The sequence below is a fragment of the Squalius cephalus genome (genome assembly GCF_949319135.1).
Source record: "Squalius cephalus genome assembly, chromosome: 2".
In the NCBI taxonomy this organism is placed as follows: domain Eukaryota; kingdom Metazoa; phylum Chordata; class Actinopteri; order Cypriniformes; family Leuciscidae; genus Squalius; species Squalius cephalus.
This window is the reverse complement of record NC_137123.1, coordinates 42188088-42202720: the sequence shown is the minus strand read 5'-3', so window position 1 is coordinate 42202720 and position 14633 is coordinate 42188088. Positions and strand designations below refer to the sequence as shown.

Genomic DNA, 14633 nt, shown 5'->3' with positions numbered 1-14633 from the left:
GAGCATTTTGTGTTTATTTTTCATTGCTAAAAAAAAAAACGAGCAAAACGCGCGGGCGCGTTTTTGGTCCCCAGAGGGTTAACGGAGGCCGATCAGAACGAAACTCGATGGGCATGTTCGACTCATGGCCCTAGAGGTCTGTAACGATTTTGAAAGAAATCGGCCACTAGTTGGCGCTAACGAGTTTTATGGCTCTGTAATCACATAGTGTTACACTTATCGTCACAAAATGCATATAATTTGATAGATCTGCTCATGCCGAACAACTTTGCCTCAAGAACCATTCCGTTCTTCAATAGTCAAAATAATCAAACCGTTCATTAAATATTCGCAAACATGTTAAAAACCTACTTTTGCGAACTAGTCCTAGGTTTTTCGCCCGATTGGAACCAGACCAGTCTAGGACAATTCTCTGGACTCTCTAGATCAATAATTAGGCAAGGCAAGGCAAGTTTATTTATATAGCACATTTCATACTCAATGGCAATTCAAAGTGCTTTACATAGAAGAAATTAAAATAATAAAAAGAAATAAGAATAATTAAAACAGTTTAGAAAAATAAAAAATAAAATACAGTACAGTACAAACAGTCGGACGAACATTGGCACAGTGCTCATTCAGTAAATGCATAGTTAAACAAGTGTTTTGAGTCTGGATTTGAATGTGACTACTGTAGGAGCACATCTGATCTCCTCTGGAAGCTGGTTCCAGCTGCGGCTGGCATAATAGCTAAAAGCAGATTCACCATGCTTAGAGTGAACCCTTGGTATTTCTAGCTGATATGATCCTAGTGATCTGAGTGATCTGTTGGGTTTTCAGTGAGCATATCTGCAATGTATTGAGGTCCTAGGCCATTGAATGATTTATATACCAGTAATAATACTTTAAAATCAATCCTAAATTTAACTGGGAGCCAGTGTAAAGACCTGAGGACTGGTGTGATATGTTCATATTTTCTAGTTCTGCTCAGAATCCTGGCGGCAGCGTTCTGTATGAGCTGCAACTGTCTTATGGTCTTTTTGGGAAGGCCAGTGAGGAGTCCATTACAATAATCCACCCTGCTGGTGATGAAAGCATGCACAAGTTTCTCTAAGTCTTGTCTGGAAACAAAGCATCTAATTCTTGCAATATTTTTCAGATGATAGTATGCTGATTTAGTTATTGCTTTGACATGATTACTGAAACTAAGGTCTGACTCTAGTGTCACACCAAGATTCCTGGCTTGATTTTTAGTTGTTTGACCCCTAGAGTGAAGGTATGCATTCACCTTGAGAACTTCATCTTTGTTTCCAAACGCAATGACTTCAGTTTTGTCTTTGTTTAACTGAAGAAAGTTTTGACACATCCAACTGTTGACTTCGTCAATGCATTGGCACAGGGAGTCAATGGGGCTGTAATCGTTAGGCGATAGGGCTAAGTAGAGCTGTGTGTCGTCTGCATAGCTGTGGTAAGCAATTTGGTTCTTTCTCATTATTTGGCTCATTGGGAGCATATACAGGTTGAACAGGAGTGGCGCAAGAATTGAGCCTTGAGGGACTCCGCATGTCATGGATGTCCACTCAGACTTATGATCTCCTATACTCACATAATAACCTCTCGCATCTAAGTATGACCTGAACCATTTTAGGACTATCCCAGAAAGCCCCACCCAGTTTTCCAGCCTGTCAAGAAGTATGTTATGATCGACAGTGTCAAATGCAGCACTGAGGTCGAGTAGTACCAGCACTGATATTTTGCCTGAATCAGTATTTAAGCGAATATCGTTTATTATCTTTATGAGCGCTGTCTCTGTGCTGTGGTGCGGTCGGAAACCAGATTGAAAATTGTCAAAGTATCCATTCGAGCATAAGAATTTGTTCAGCTGATTGAAGACAACTTTTTCAATGATCTTGCCTATGAAAGGAAGATTTGAGATCGGCCTATAGTTGCTTAAAGTGTAAGTTGCAGGTTAACCACCACAACCAATTAATGTGTAAATTAAGTGCTCAATATGTATATATGTAAACATTTCTATCTTAAAATGCGTTAAAATAACATTTATTAGGGTTTTTTCAAAGGTAGCGCGTTTTTACAGCAACTGGGTGATGACGTCATAGAAGGAAGTTGCAGCCATACTCTGCTAGACTCCTAGTGTTTGTGGCTTGATTATGGAGAACGACTGGGAGGCTGAGGAGGTGGGAAACTAGTGTTGTCAAAATACCGGTACTATACTGAAAATGTGACGTTACCAGCATTTCTGTAGCACCGGGTATATTCGGTAACCAGTAATAGCTGCGTTCAGTCACTTCCATGTTTATCTAAGCACGGGGCTCCAGACTAACTTTTATTACTATGAGCACTGTAGCCGATATATACCACGAGTGTCTGTGTATATTAAACTGCAGAAATACTATTTAAATATTAACCTCGCATGTTCTGTTTGTCTCTGTGTGAATGAATGGCGCAGACGCGCGGTGTCATTTACCTCACACCCACACACACACACACACACACACTGAAGCACGAGTGATGCGCGCGCTGTTTTCAGTCTAGCTGCTGCCACTCACGATATGATGACATGATGAAATTCATCTCCAGAACCACTCTTAGTCATTTTACCGTTTCATTTGAGAAAAACTATCGTCATATCATAGCTACACACACAGAAACTCAAAGGTCTTCGCGGCAACCCGTCAAAATAAAAGTTCGGTTTAACTTTGTGTGCATGCTGCCTGAACCTGTTTGTTTTGCGAATAGCTTACTCTCATTTCAGGCAGGATCACGGCCCTCTTGAAGCCAGCACACACGATTATGTTTACAATTGAGTTATTTCAATATAACTGCTAGCCTACTTGCCATTAGACTACAGTAACTCTAGGCTTGGAGTTCCTCTTATGACGTCACGCCCAGCCTAGTGGAAGGGAGAGGGAGTGCTTAAAACCACTAAAAAGTACCAACTTTTCATATTATATTCAGCATTTTGGTATGAAAAACATACAAAACAGTGGTGGGCGGTTCTTATCTTTATGTTTATTGCATTTTCTTCGTGAAAATTTTTACCTGCAACTTTTTTTTTTTAGCAATGAAAAATAAACACAAAATGCTCTGTTAATTTTGATCTTTAATTTTCGTGTTATACATCAATCGATCCTGTTCAGTTTCTATTTTTTTTCTGTATACTCACAATAAAAATAAAGTGTTTGGCTTTTTGACAAATAAAGAAACTTTAACATGATGCGATTTCTGCCTTCTCTCTGTCAGTAAACTCCCATAACTCCCATCTATAACTCCGCGAAAATTCAGTCAAACAGGCAAACAGACCCACGGGCATAAAGCTTGAGATCGCATCTGTTAAATGAAGTCATTTATATAAAAAACAAATATTATCAGCTTCTGTAATCTGTATAAAAAGAGAGCGATTCCAGTCGAGCTCATTACGAGCTCATTGACTTTAATTCGTTCACGCCTACTCACGGAGCGCGCTATTCACAAGATAATGTGCTAAGCCATCTATGCAAAACAGGTAAACGCCCCCAAGCAAATGCATTAAACGCTTCAAGTTTCATCATTTCGTCACCTGCGCGTTGGGAAGATGACACGGTACACCGGTGCGGAAGCCCTTCAGTTCGTCCTGGATACTAGCGACGAAGAGTCCAGATTTTCATCAGAAGAGGAGCGCGACTACTCTGATGACGACCGTTTGTATTTTGAAGAGCGACTTGATCCAGCCGTGGATAGAATTTCGGATGAGTAAGTATTTATTCTTACTTGCATTAATTGACAAGCTATTCAAAACATGAGCTTACATATTATACTGGGTGGACTTGCCATCCAGAGTACTGACATTTTATATCTACCTATTCAACACGATCTAATGAAAGTGCATATCTATACCATGAATTTAATATCTCGTACCATTTCAACGTTAAAAATGTTTTGTTTTGTTTTTTTGTGTACATATGCTACACCCCTTGGTTAGGAAATTTGTATTTGTATGTGTAGCCTAAATGATATGTTTAGATCATTATGTATGAAAGATAGAATTTAGAAATTATTTTAGAAAGTAGGTGTTTAGATTATATTTTGACTATATAAATGCTGCCTCATTATCATTAACGATGCATGCTCGCAAATATCAGTTGTAAATGTGTGTAAATGTGCTGAAATGTGTAAATATACCCAGTTAATGAAGTGCACAAATGTGTTAGGCTAATGTTTGCGGTGTGCCTCTCCGGTAATGGCCCATTGACACGCATATAGGCTTATTCCACGCGTCTAAAATTATTTACATCAGTAATTCATTATAGACTAATGCTACTATAGTTATATTTATGTAATAATATTCTTCAACTTTTTTAAAAGGAATGTAGCTTCATCACTACCTCCGCCTGCAACTCGGAGTGCGCTTAGCAACACAGTCAGAAATCAGAAAGAGTAAGTACATATTTACCCACTATTTTACAGGTGTTAGTTCAATTTTGTTTATACTTAGTGTTAATAATATGAGCCTGTATGACTTTATTATTTATTTTTGGAGATTGGTTGATGTTACATATGTTTTGTAACTTTTTTTAAAAGGAATGTAGCTTGTTCACTCTCGCCTTCCACTGCAACGAGGACACGCAGCAACAAAAATCAAAAAGAGTTAGTACATATTTACCTACTATTTTACAGATGTTAGTTACATTTTGTTTATATACTTATACTGATGATACAAATGTAGCCTATATGTGCCTGTGTGGCTTTGCAACAAATGTGTTGTTATGCATGCACAATATAACAATTATTGATTGGTAATGTTAATATAAAAGGTCACATGTAATATATGGTCACATTTGATTTGCTTAGAGCCCGCATCAACGGGGCATAAGCATTTACTGTGAGATACCTGCCTTTACTTTTGTTTTTACAAAATTACAATAAAACAGATTGAAAAACAAAACATTTGAATCTCCTCATTCTTTGTTCAGGCTGCCTCACTGATGGCCCATTAACACTTGGGGGAGCGTCTATGTCACACCTCTGGTCTGAATCTCATTAATATTGATGACCCATTACCACTCCCACGCATAAACCTCTTCTGACAAAAAAACTGTTTTACAATGTTTAAATCAATGTAGTGTTTCATGTGAACAATCAGGCAGGATGATTTTCATATAATTTTGAAGCTAGAACTCAAAGGGACAACATCAATTAGTCAAAAGTCTTGTGGACACATATTTATTATGTGTTTTGTGTTCTTAAATCAGCAACTTTCATTTTATTTTTTTCCAATAACCACGCATAAACATTATTCTCTTAAAAATACAAACATCTACATGCACGTTGCTCGCATATTATGGTAGCCCTGTTTGTGCTATATAGAGTGAATTTACACCTTTGCCATTAACATGTTTATAAATAACTGAAAAAAGCACAAACATCAAGGCATGTCAGAACATCTCAAGGACCCCAAAAACAGCTTGGTCCCCAGAGGGTTAATATGGTCTTATCCAGATTGTTCTTTTTCAGGAGGGGCTTGACAACTGCAGTTTTCAGGGAGTTTGGAAAACTCCCAGAGAGAAGTGAGGCATTTACCACTTCTAGGAGATCTGCCTCTAAACTGTTAAACACACTTTTGAAAAATGATGTGGGAAGTGTGTCAAGAGCGCAGGTTGATGTTTTAAGGTGCTGTACGTTTTCTTCCAAAATTTTGCCATCAATTTCTTTGAAATCAGACATAGTAACTACTTTCTCAGGCGGTTTGATCTGTCTGACCCCAGGGCAACTCAAGGATGTGCTGATCACCTTTCTGATATTATTGATTTTCTCAGAGAAGAAAGAAGCAAACTCACTGCACTTGCTGTCTGAGAGCATTTCACTGGGAATCTGGCTTGGGGGGTTTGTCAGTCTCTCTACAGTAGCAAAAAGAGTGCGTGTGTTGTTTAAATTACTGTTTATAATATTTGAGAAGAAAGTCTGTCTAGCTTTGCCTAGTTCCATATTAAAAGCATGGATGCTGTCTTTGTAGATGTTATAATGGACTACAAGTTTTGTCTTCCGCCACATGCGCTCTACTTTTCTGCATTGTCTTTTCATATTTTGCACTGCTGTTGAGTTTCTCCAAGGTGCTTTTTGTCTGCCATTCTTCTTCCTGACTTTGACAGGAGCAATATCATCAATTACACTTTTAACTTTTGAGTTAAAAGAATCAAGGAGAAAATCAACAGAGTCAGCAGATATACTTGGTGTTAAGGATATAGCCTTCATAAATAGTACACTGGTGTTCTCATTTAAGCATCTCTTCTTGACAGACACAGATTTAGCTTCAATGGCAGGAGAGATCAATATATCAAAGAAAATACAGAAATGATCAGACAGTGCTACATCCTTAATAACAATCGATAAAATGTTTAGACCCTTACTGATAAGTAAATCTAGAGTGTGTCCACGATTGTGTGTGGGTCCATGTACATGCTGAGTCAGATCAAAAGTTTTTAAAACAGTTTTGATTTCTTTAGCCATGTTGTTTTCTGCACTATCTATGTGGATGTTAAAATCTCCAGCAATGGCAAAACAGTCAAACTCTGATGTAATTGTTGATAATAGTTCTGTAAAGTCCTCAGCAAAGGCTGAAGAGTATTTTGGAGGCCTGTAAATAATGATAAGTAAAATGCGTGGAGCACCTTTTAACACAATACCCAGATATTCGAAAGACAAGTAATTCCCAAATGATATTTGCTTACATTGATAGATATCTTTAAAAAGAGCAGCTAGACCCCCACCTCTCTTAACAGCTCTGCAGACACTCATATAAGTAAAGTTAAGAGGGGATGTTTCATTGAGGATTGTTGCACTGCAGCTTTCTTCTAGCCATGTTTCATTTAGAAGCATAAAATCCAGGTTGTTTGTGGTTATTAAGTCGTTGACTAGAAGTGATTTATTTTTAAGTGAGCGGATGTTAAAGAGTGCTAACTTAACAGACTTACTTTTCCCCACATCAATCTTAGTTTGACGTGTAATAGGCACCAGATTAGTTAGGTTTGCTGTACGGCTATTGAAGGCCTTAGACTTTCTATCTTGTAATAGAACAGCAATAGAGAAAGATACAGGCACACTGGGTTCCCGCTTGTTCTGTAAACATTTGAGAAAGTTACTGTTATCAAAACGGGGACCCGACACATATCACTGAGAGCTGGTATCAGTTGTTTTTTTCAGTTGTAATTATCAAAAAAAAGTTGAAATTTTGCATTTGGATGGCTGTAATAGGGTCATTTATAAAATGGGCGTGGCAAAATAAACTATAAAGCCTATAAATCCTAAATGAAAACTCAGAACTTCACAAAAATTGGTGAGAATATGTGACATAACATCATTAACAAGCATGCAAAATTTTATGGAGATCGGACAATAGGTGGCGCTATAACTGTTAAAAAGCTTTAAAACCGTATATTTCGGTACATTGCCTGTATTGGCTGTAAATGGTCTTTTCCATCTATTATGTCAGTGGTTACATTTCTTCTTCTTCTTCTTCTTCTTCTTCTTCTTCTTCTTCTTCTTCTTCTTCTTCTTCTTCACTTCACAAGTTTCACTCATGTTTATGCTAATAACTTTGAACCACAAGGGCTAGAAACAAAATTTCTAAAAAAAATTTCCCTCTGATTCCTTGGCTCAAGCCGATTCGATTGCACCCTATGACGTCATTTTCCGTCATGGAAATTTGTCCGCCATTTTGAATTATCTGAAAAACCTACTTTTTCGAACTCCTCCTAGGCCGATGCTCCGATTTTCACGAAAATTGAACCAGATCATCTCCAGACCATGCCGACAAAAAGTTATGGAATTCATAAAAATTGATCAAACCGTTCTCGAATGCCGCACAAATTAATTTTACATAGCGCTTGCAAAAACAGTCGTAAGGCTGTATCTCCGCAACGGTTAATCGTATTCAGACCAAACTTGGTACATGTCATCACAAGCAGGACCTGAGGCTACATGCTGCGTTTCGGCGCAGCGCCACCTAACAGTGTGTCCAAAAATCATAAAAAAATGTTCGTTAGATCGTTAGATTCAGGGCAACATGCCGAGTCGACTGATATCCAATTTTACCATATCGGCCATTTTGACTGTCAGCCATTTTGAATTTTGTGCTAAAATGCTGTATTTTAAGAACGCATGAACGGATTGTTACGAAACTTGGTATGGGTCATCAGCACAATGTCCTGAAGGAGTCTGAGAATTTTCGGAACAGCGCCACCTAGTGGTGAATTTTTTTTTTTTTTCAAATGCTTATAACTTTGTGTGGGTGACGTATTTTCACGAGACTCATCTCATTAGACTCCTGAATCCATGCCGAGTCCTACAATACCAAACATGCTAGGTTTCGCCTTACGGTTTGTGTAGCGTTGTGATTTAGCGCTTAAACATTTGCCGATATCTTCGAAACCGCTAGTCCGATCGAGACGAAACCACCATCAGAAGTTTGAAAACATAGGTTGATGGCTATATGCCAATGCCCAAATGCGAAAATATTGATAGTAATGGGTAGTAAAATCCAATCAAAGTCATGTGTCAGTCATTTTTTACGTGTTTTTTCATATAAATGTCTATAACTCTGAAGCGAATTGAGATATCTTCACCAAAATTGACACACATATGTATGGGCTCACTCTGAGGACACATAAAAAAATGGTGGGACTGAGCCTCTAGGTGGTGCTATAATAGAACAAAACATGAAATTCCTATTGACTTCAATACAGTTTTGTAAAATAAAATGCTATACTAAACAAATGCATTGGTGTAGTATTACGAAACTCAGAATGTGCCATCAGCACCATCCCCTGAAGGTACTCATAATATTTTGAGATAGCGTCACCTAGTGGTCAAAAGTTATAACAAAATTTCCATAAAGGCTAATAATTTTTGAATAAATCTGGCTATTGAAATGCCACCGGTCTTAATAGATTCCTTGGGTCAAGCCGAGAACATAGATACCAAGTTTACCTTATTTGGCCGAACTTCCTGTCCGCCATCTTGATTTTCAGTCAAAACCTACTTTTTCGAACTCCTCCTAGACCGTTTGTCCAATTTTCACCAAAATCGAATCGTATCATCTCCAGACTGTGCTGACCAAAAGTTATGGATTTCGTGTCGATAGACGAAACCGTTTTTGTATAGCGCAGCAGCAAATTTGAGGCATGTTGCCATAAACACTATTCAGGCTTTATCTCTGCAATGCCTTGATATATTGACACCAAACTTTGTATGTGTCATTGTCACTTCACTCTGACCACATCACATCAGTTTTGTAACTGCGCCACCTATTGGTCGAAAGTGATAGTCCATTAAATCATATTTTTAGTTAATGTATATGATTTTTCAGCCATTTTGACTAAATTCATCTTTAAATGTCTTTAATTGCTCCTTGCTGCAGTTGGTACGACACTCCCAGCCATGTTCGAATGTCTTGTTGTCTTATTCTGCTTGGCCCCGATAATTACTGCTTGCAGCTATATTCTTCTTCTTCTTCTTCCGCTCTGGGAGTCTATGGCAGCCCATAGAACCGATTGCAGGAAAGTTATGAAATTTGGCACACTGATAAAGGACAGTCTGAAAAGTCACCATAGCAAATTTGGTGTCTTAAAACCAATCCCTCGAGTGCCACCAACTTTCGGCCATTTTGAATTTTGTGCTAAAATGCTGTATTTTAAGAACGCATTGTTCTGAAGGAACTGAGCCAGTAGAGGGCGATACTGACTGTTATATATATCTGTCACCCCACTTCCTTTAAATATCTGTCACCCCACTTCCTCTTTGAGCACATGGACATGGTGGAAGCCATTTGAATGGTGGTCGAGGCCTAAGGGCAATGATGGCCTTGACTGGGTTTTTTGATACGTGGACTGTGTGCGTGCATCAAGTGTAAGTTGATAGTTTGTATTTTATATATATTCTCATATTGTTATGTATGATGATTATGTGTACAGATTGTTTGGTGGGTACCTTTCTATCTTAACCATGAATAATATTATTTGTTGTATGTATATGAATGTTGATGTAGTACATTGTTTGCAATTGGTCACTTGAGGATTTAGATCTGGTGTTTAACTCTTTTAAACCTGGTGAAACCTGCTTGTTATATGCATCAATGTGTTAATGTTTGATGTTTGTCATACTTGTAACTGATGGCAGTGTTGTTATTCTTTTATAGTAACCACACATCCTCAATAAACAAGCTACAGTTAGTCCAAAATGCCGCCGCTAGAGTTCTTACTAGATCAAGAAAATTTGACCATATAACACCAATTTTATCATCACTACATTGGTTACCTATAAAGTCCCGTATTAATTACAAGGTATTGCTACTGACTTATAAAGCCCTAAACGGCTTAGCTCCAGTTTATTTAACCGATCTTCTATCGCCCTATAATCCATCGCGCTCTTTAAGATCACTAAATTCAAGGCTTTTGGTCATACCTAGGATATCCAGATCATCCAAAGGAGGGAGAGCATTTTCACATTTAGCTCCAAAACTCTGGAATAGCCTTCCTGATACTGTTCGTTGCTCAGACTCGCTCTCCCAGTTTAAAACTAGATTAAAGACGCATCTCTTCAGCCAGGCATTTATATAATATTTTTAATCTTACAGTTAAATCCGGTCTCTAGTTCATAAACGCCAGAGGAGAACTGGCCCCCGACTGAGCCTGGGTTCTCCCAAGGTTTTTTTTTTTCTCCATTAGGTCACCTGATGGAGTTTTTCGGTTCCTTGCCACTGTTGCCTTTGGCTTGCTCAGTTGGGGATACTTAATTTAATCAATCAATCAACAATACTATTGATCAGCATTACCAAACGTGGACGTTTTACACTAGAAACAAACACTGATGTACTATTTTATTTAATACTGTGAAGCTGCTTTGATACAATCTGCATTGTGAAAAGCGCTATATAAATAAAGTTGACTTGACACACCTTGATCCACATGTTGAGCCATCAAATAAAAGCAACTAAAAGGAGTTTTGTGCATTCTCATCGATGCCCCACAGTGATTATTATTTTACCAGTTCTTAACAAACTTCATAACACGCATGAACGGATTGTTACGAAACTTGGTATGGGTCATCAGCACGATGTCCTGAAGGAGCCTGAGAAGTTTCGGAACAGCGCCACCTAGTGGTGAATTTATTTTTCCAAATGCTTATAACTCTGGGTGTGGTCGACTTATTTTCACGGGAGTCATCTCAATAGACTCCAGAATCCTTGCCGAGTCCAACGATACCAAACATGCTAGATTTCGCCTTAAGGTTTGTGTAGCGTTGTGATTTAGCGCTTAAAAATATTTGGCGATTTCTTCGAAACCGCTAGTCCGATCGAGACGAAACCACCGTCAGAAGTTTGGAAACATAGGTCGATAGCTATTCACCAATGCCCAAATGCGAAAATATTGATAGTAAGTGGTAGTAAAATCCAATCAAAGTCATGTGTCAGTCATTTTTTGCGTGTTTTTTCATATAAATGTCTATAACTCCAAAGCTAATTGAGATATTTTCTCAAGCAATTTGATTTATTTTGTAGCTATACCATGTTCACTGTTGTATGTTGGTGAAGCATCAAGATAATTGAGAACTCATTTAGCATTGTAAATGTCCACTGAGGGGATATTGATGTAAGAGTGGATAAAGCAGTGTGTGATATAGTTGTTCTTGATGTCTGATGAAGGCCTTGACAGTGGTCGAAACCTTACTTGTTTTATACTAATAACCTTAATATTCAAACTTTTTTTTTATTCTAGAGAGAGTGCACCTTTTCTTCAATTAAGATGAATTGACATTCTAACCATTCTCTGGGCTTCACTTTGAACTTCAAGTGAATGGAAAGAGGAGAGAAAAGCCAGAGGCAGTTTTTTTATTTGTTTTTTGCGATGGTCTTTTTAGCAGTCAACAAGACACCTCCAACCTAAATCAAGTTGTTACGAGTAGGCTATAATAAACCGTTTCAGAGAGTGATATCACGTCTTAAGATAATGACTTATCAGAGAATACTGAGTACATTTTTTTAATTACAATCTATGTCACGGTGTCATGAGGAGGTTAATGTGATGAGTGGTGTCTTGATGTACAAATAATGGAAATGTTTTGTTATGTCCCAAAAAAGGTGATCCATCTGTCTTGACATGGCTCGGGATTTCAAACCTGGTGATTTGATTTTTGCAAAGATGAAGGGTTATCCCCACTGGCCTGCAAGGGTGAGCAAGCACAACTAAATGATCATAATTTCTATTATTATTATTATTATTATTATTATATTATTATTATTATTATTAATATGTTTAGTATAGTCAAATGTCACTGTCTGATTAATGTTTAGTGCTTTTAAATGCCTTTAAATGTTTACTTATGCTGCAGTTTCATGCTTTACATATGCCACTGTGTAATTTCAGATTGATGAGATTCCAGATGGAGCCGTCAAACTGTCAAATATAAAGTTTCCAATCTTCTTTTTTGGCACTCATGAAACGTAAGTAGAAATTTGTCGAAAACTTTGTGTTGTATTGTTGTTGAGCTTCATATTGGTCAAAATCAAAATGACTGGTTAAAGACCTGGGACCTGATGTATTTACTTTGCGTATGCACAAAAAAGGAATCGTGCATTTTCTATGCACATATCGGGATTTATATAAAATAAACTTAATCGTAAATGTGTGCACACTCTAGACCAGAGGGGGGCAAACTATGGCCCGCCGAACACTGTCATCTGGCCCGTGAGGAAGTTTTTAAAAAATATTACAATTGAGTAATGGTTTTGGTTCAGAATTACTAATTTGATGCTATACAAGCGAACGCCAATAAATGGCAGTATAGCACGCAGTACAGTTAGGCGGGCCTACTACTGTAAGGATTAGAATGCACTCGGTAACTCGGACATTAACCCTTTAACGTGTAAGTTTAAAATATTCTAACTGACCCCCAGAGTGAGTTTTTTCAATTCGACCGTTATTTTAGAACGTTCCCCCTTAATGTTTGTTTGCGCCGCAGTTCAGAGAGTCCTGTCTGTTGGATTTACAACATGAAAATTCATTAGTTTCTCCTGAAATACATGTAAGAAAGTGGCCGTTGAACTGTGATAAGAATAGAGTAAACTTTATAGTTACTTAATTTATGTGTTTCTGATATGAATAACACACGTCAGGCAAATTATATTATATTCGAATAGATTGTTATTGCTGCTTCCATAGACATCAGTGTGTATTTTATAAACTCCAAATGTATCGTTTTACTAGTGCTTATGTGTATTTAAATGTCTGAAACCTAAATGAAAGATGTGTTTGAAAACATTGCAAATAGTTGTGATATATGACAAGCGCTGAGCACGTCCGTCTCTGGCTCAGCGCCAGCCAACGCGCGAACGCATAATTTTTGAATCTGGCAGTTATATCACGTCACTGTACATATTTTGTCCAGACTTTGACACCCTTGTAAGGAGAGGGGACCAGGCTCATTGTTCACATTAACACTTCAATAACCATGTCTTGGAAAGACAAGGTTCTGCCTCGGTTTTAATCAGACATAGTTTTATGATGATTGATATGTACATAGTAATAGCAGTGCACATGAGATTATATCTGTTGTAAATTTGACTCAATACTAGATATTAACCCTCTGGGGTCTGAGCTGTTTTCTGGGCCCTGGAGGTGTTCTGACATGCTCTGACATTTGTGCTTATTTCTGTTACTTGTGACATTTTCATGGCTAAAGTCTGATTACACTGTATTCAGCACAAACTCTGCTACAATAATATATCAGCAGCAAGTATATAAAAGTTTGTAGTTTTGAGATAATAACATTTATGCGTGGTTTGTGAAAAAACAAAAAACAATTGTCACTGAAATAAGCTCATGAAACCCATACTGATTATTTCTTCATAAGACTTTTGAAAATGGTATCACGTAGCCTAGAATATTTGCTTCAAAACTATGTGAAAATCACCCTGACTGCTCATTCAGATAAGACAATATATTGATTTAAGATTTCTAAGACGTGTTTTGTGTTAGAAAGCTTTATTCGAAGGGGCGGATCACCTCATTAATAAGGTTTTCTCACCTGAGAAAGACAAAGACACTCCCTAATGGCCCTATTAGGAGCCATCAGGCCCTGCCATTCTGAGCAACCTTGTTTTTGTTCCAAAGATACACAAATGACAAAAAACACATTATTTAACACACTGAACTAAAGACAGAGACTTGAACTGTCACACACCTTTGTGCCATTCCTGAAACATAGTACATACCTTTCATTTCCATGGTGTTTGATTTTTCACTTTAGCATGTTCATGGATGGAGACTTATGTGAATGTTGAAGTCAGCAGGACTTATTCAGTGGCATCTTGTTCCTCTAAAAACAACAACAAAACAGCTGTGAACATGCTGATATCAAGAGAAAGTATGCTGCACAATTTGGGGAATACATTTTAGATTTTTCAGGTTAAAATAGCTTTTTAAAATGTACAGAATACACACACACACACACACACACACACACACACACACACACATATATATATATATATATATATATATATATACTAGCCTACTTTTACCATGCTGTGTTTTATTATAGAATATAAAAACATCCTCGTGTCGAACATGTATACAAGCACTGAAAGGTTGCCTACCATTCTA

At 37.6% G+C, this 14633-nt stretch overlaps 1 protein-coding gene across 9 annotated transcripts in view; it reads left to right on the top strand.

Annotated features, from left to right (window-relative positions):
• The window catches only part of psip1a (PC4 and SFRS1 interacting protein 1a), a 415986-nt gene that overhangs the window by 123946 nt on the left and 277407 nt on the right, over positions 1 to 14633 (top strand). For all 9 annotated transcript variants that reach the window (XM_079863315.1, XM_079863316.1, XM_079863313.1 and 6 more), the window contains 2 exons: positions 12110 to 12200; positions 12396 to 12472. In XM_079863315.1, coding sequence (XP_079719441.1) covers positions 12129 to 12200; positions 12396 to 12472 — 149 coding nt within the window. In that variant the 5' untranslated portion in view covers positions 12110 to 12128. The remainder of the gene's footprint in view (positions 1 to 12109; positions 12201 to 12395; positions 12473 to 14633) is intronic.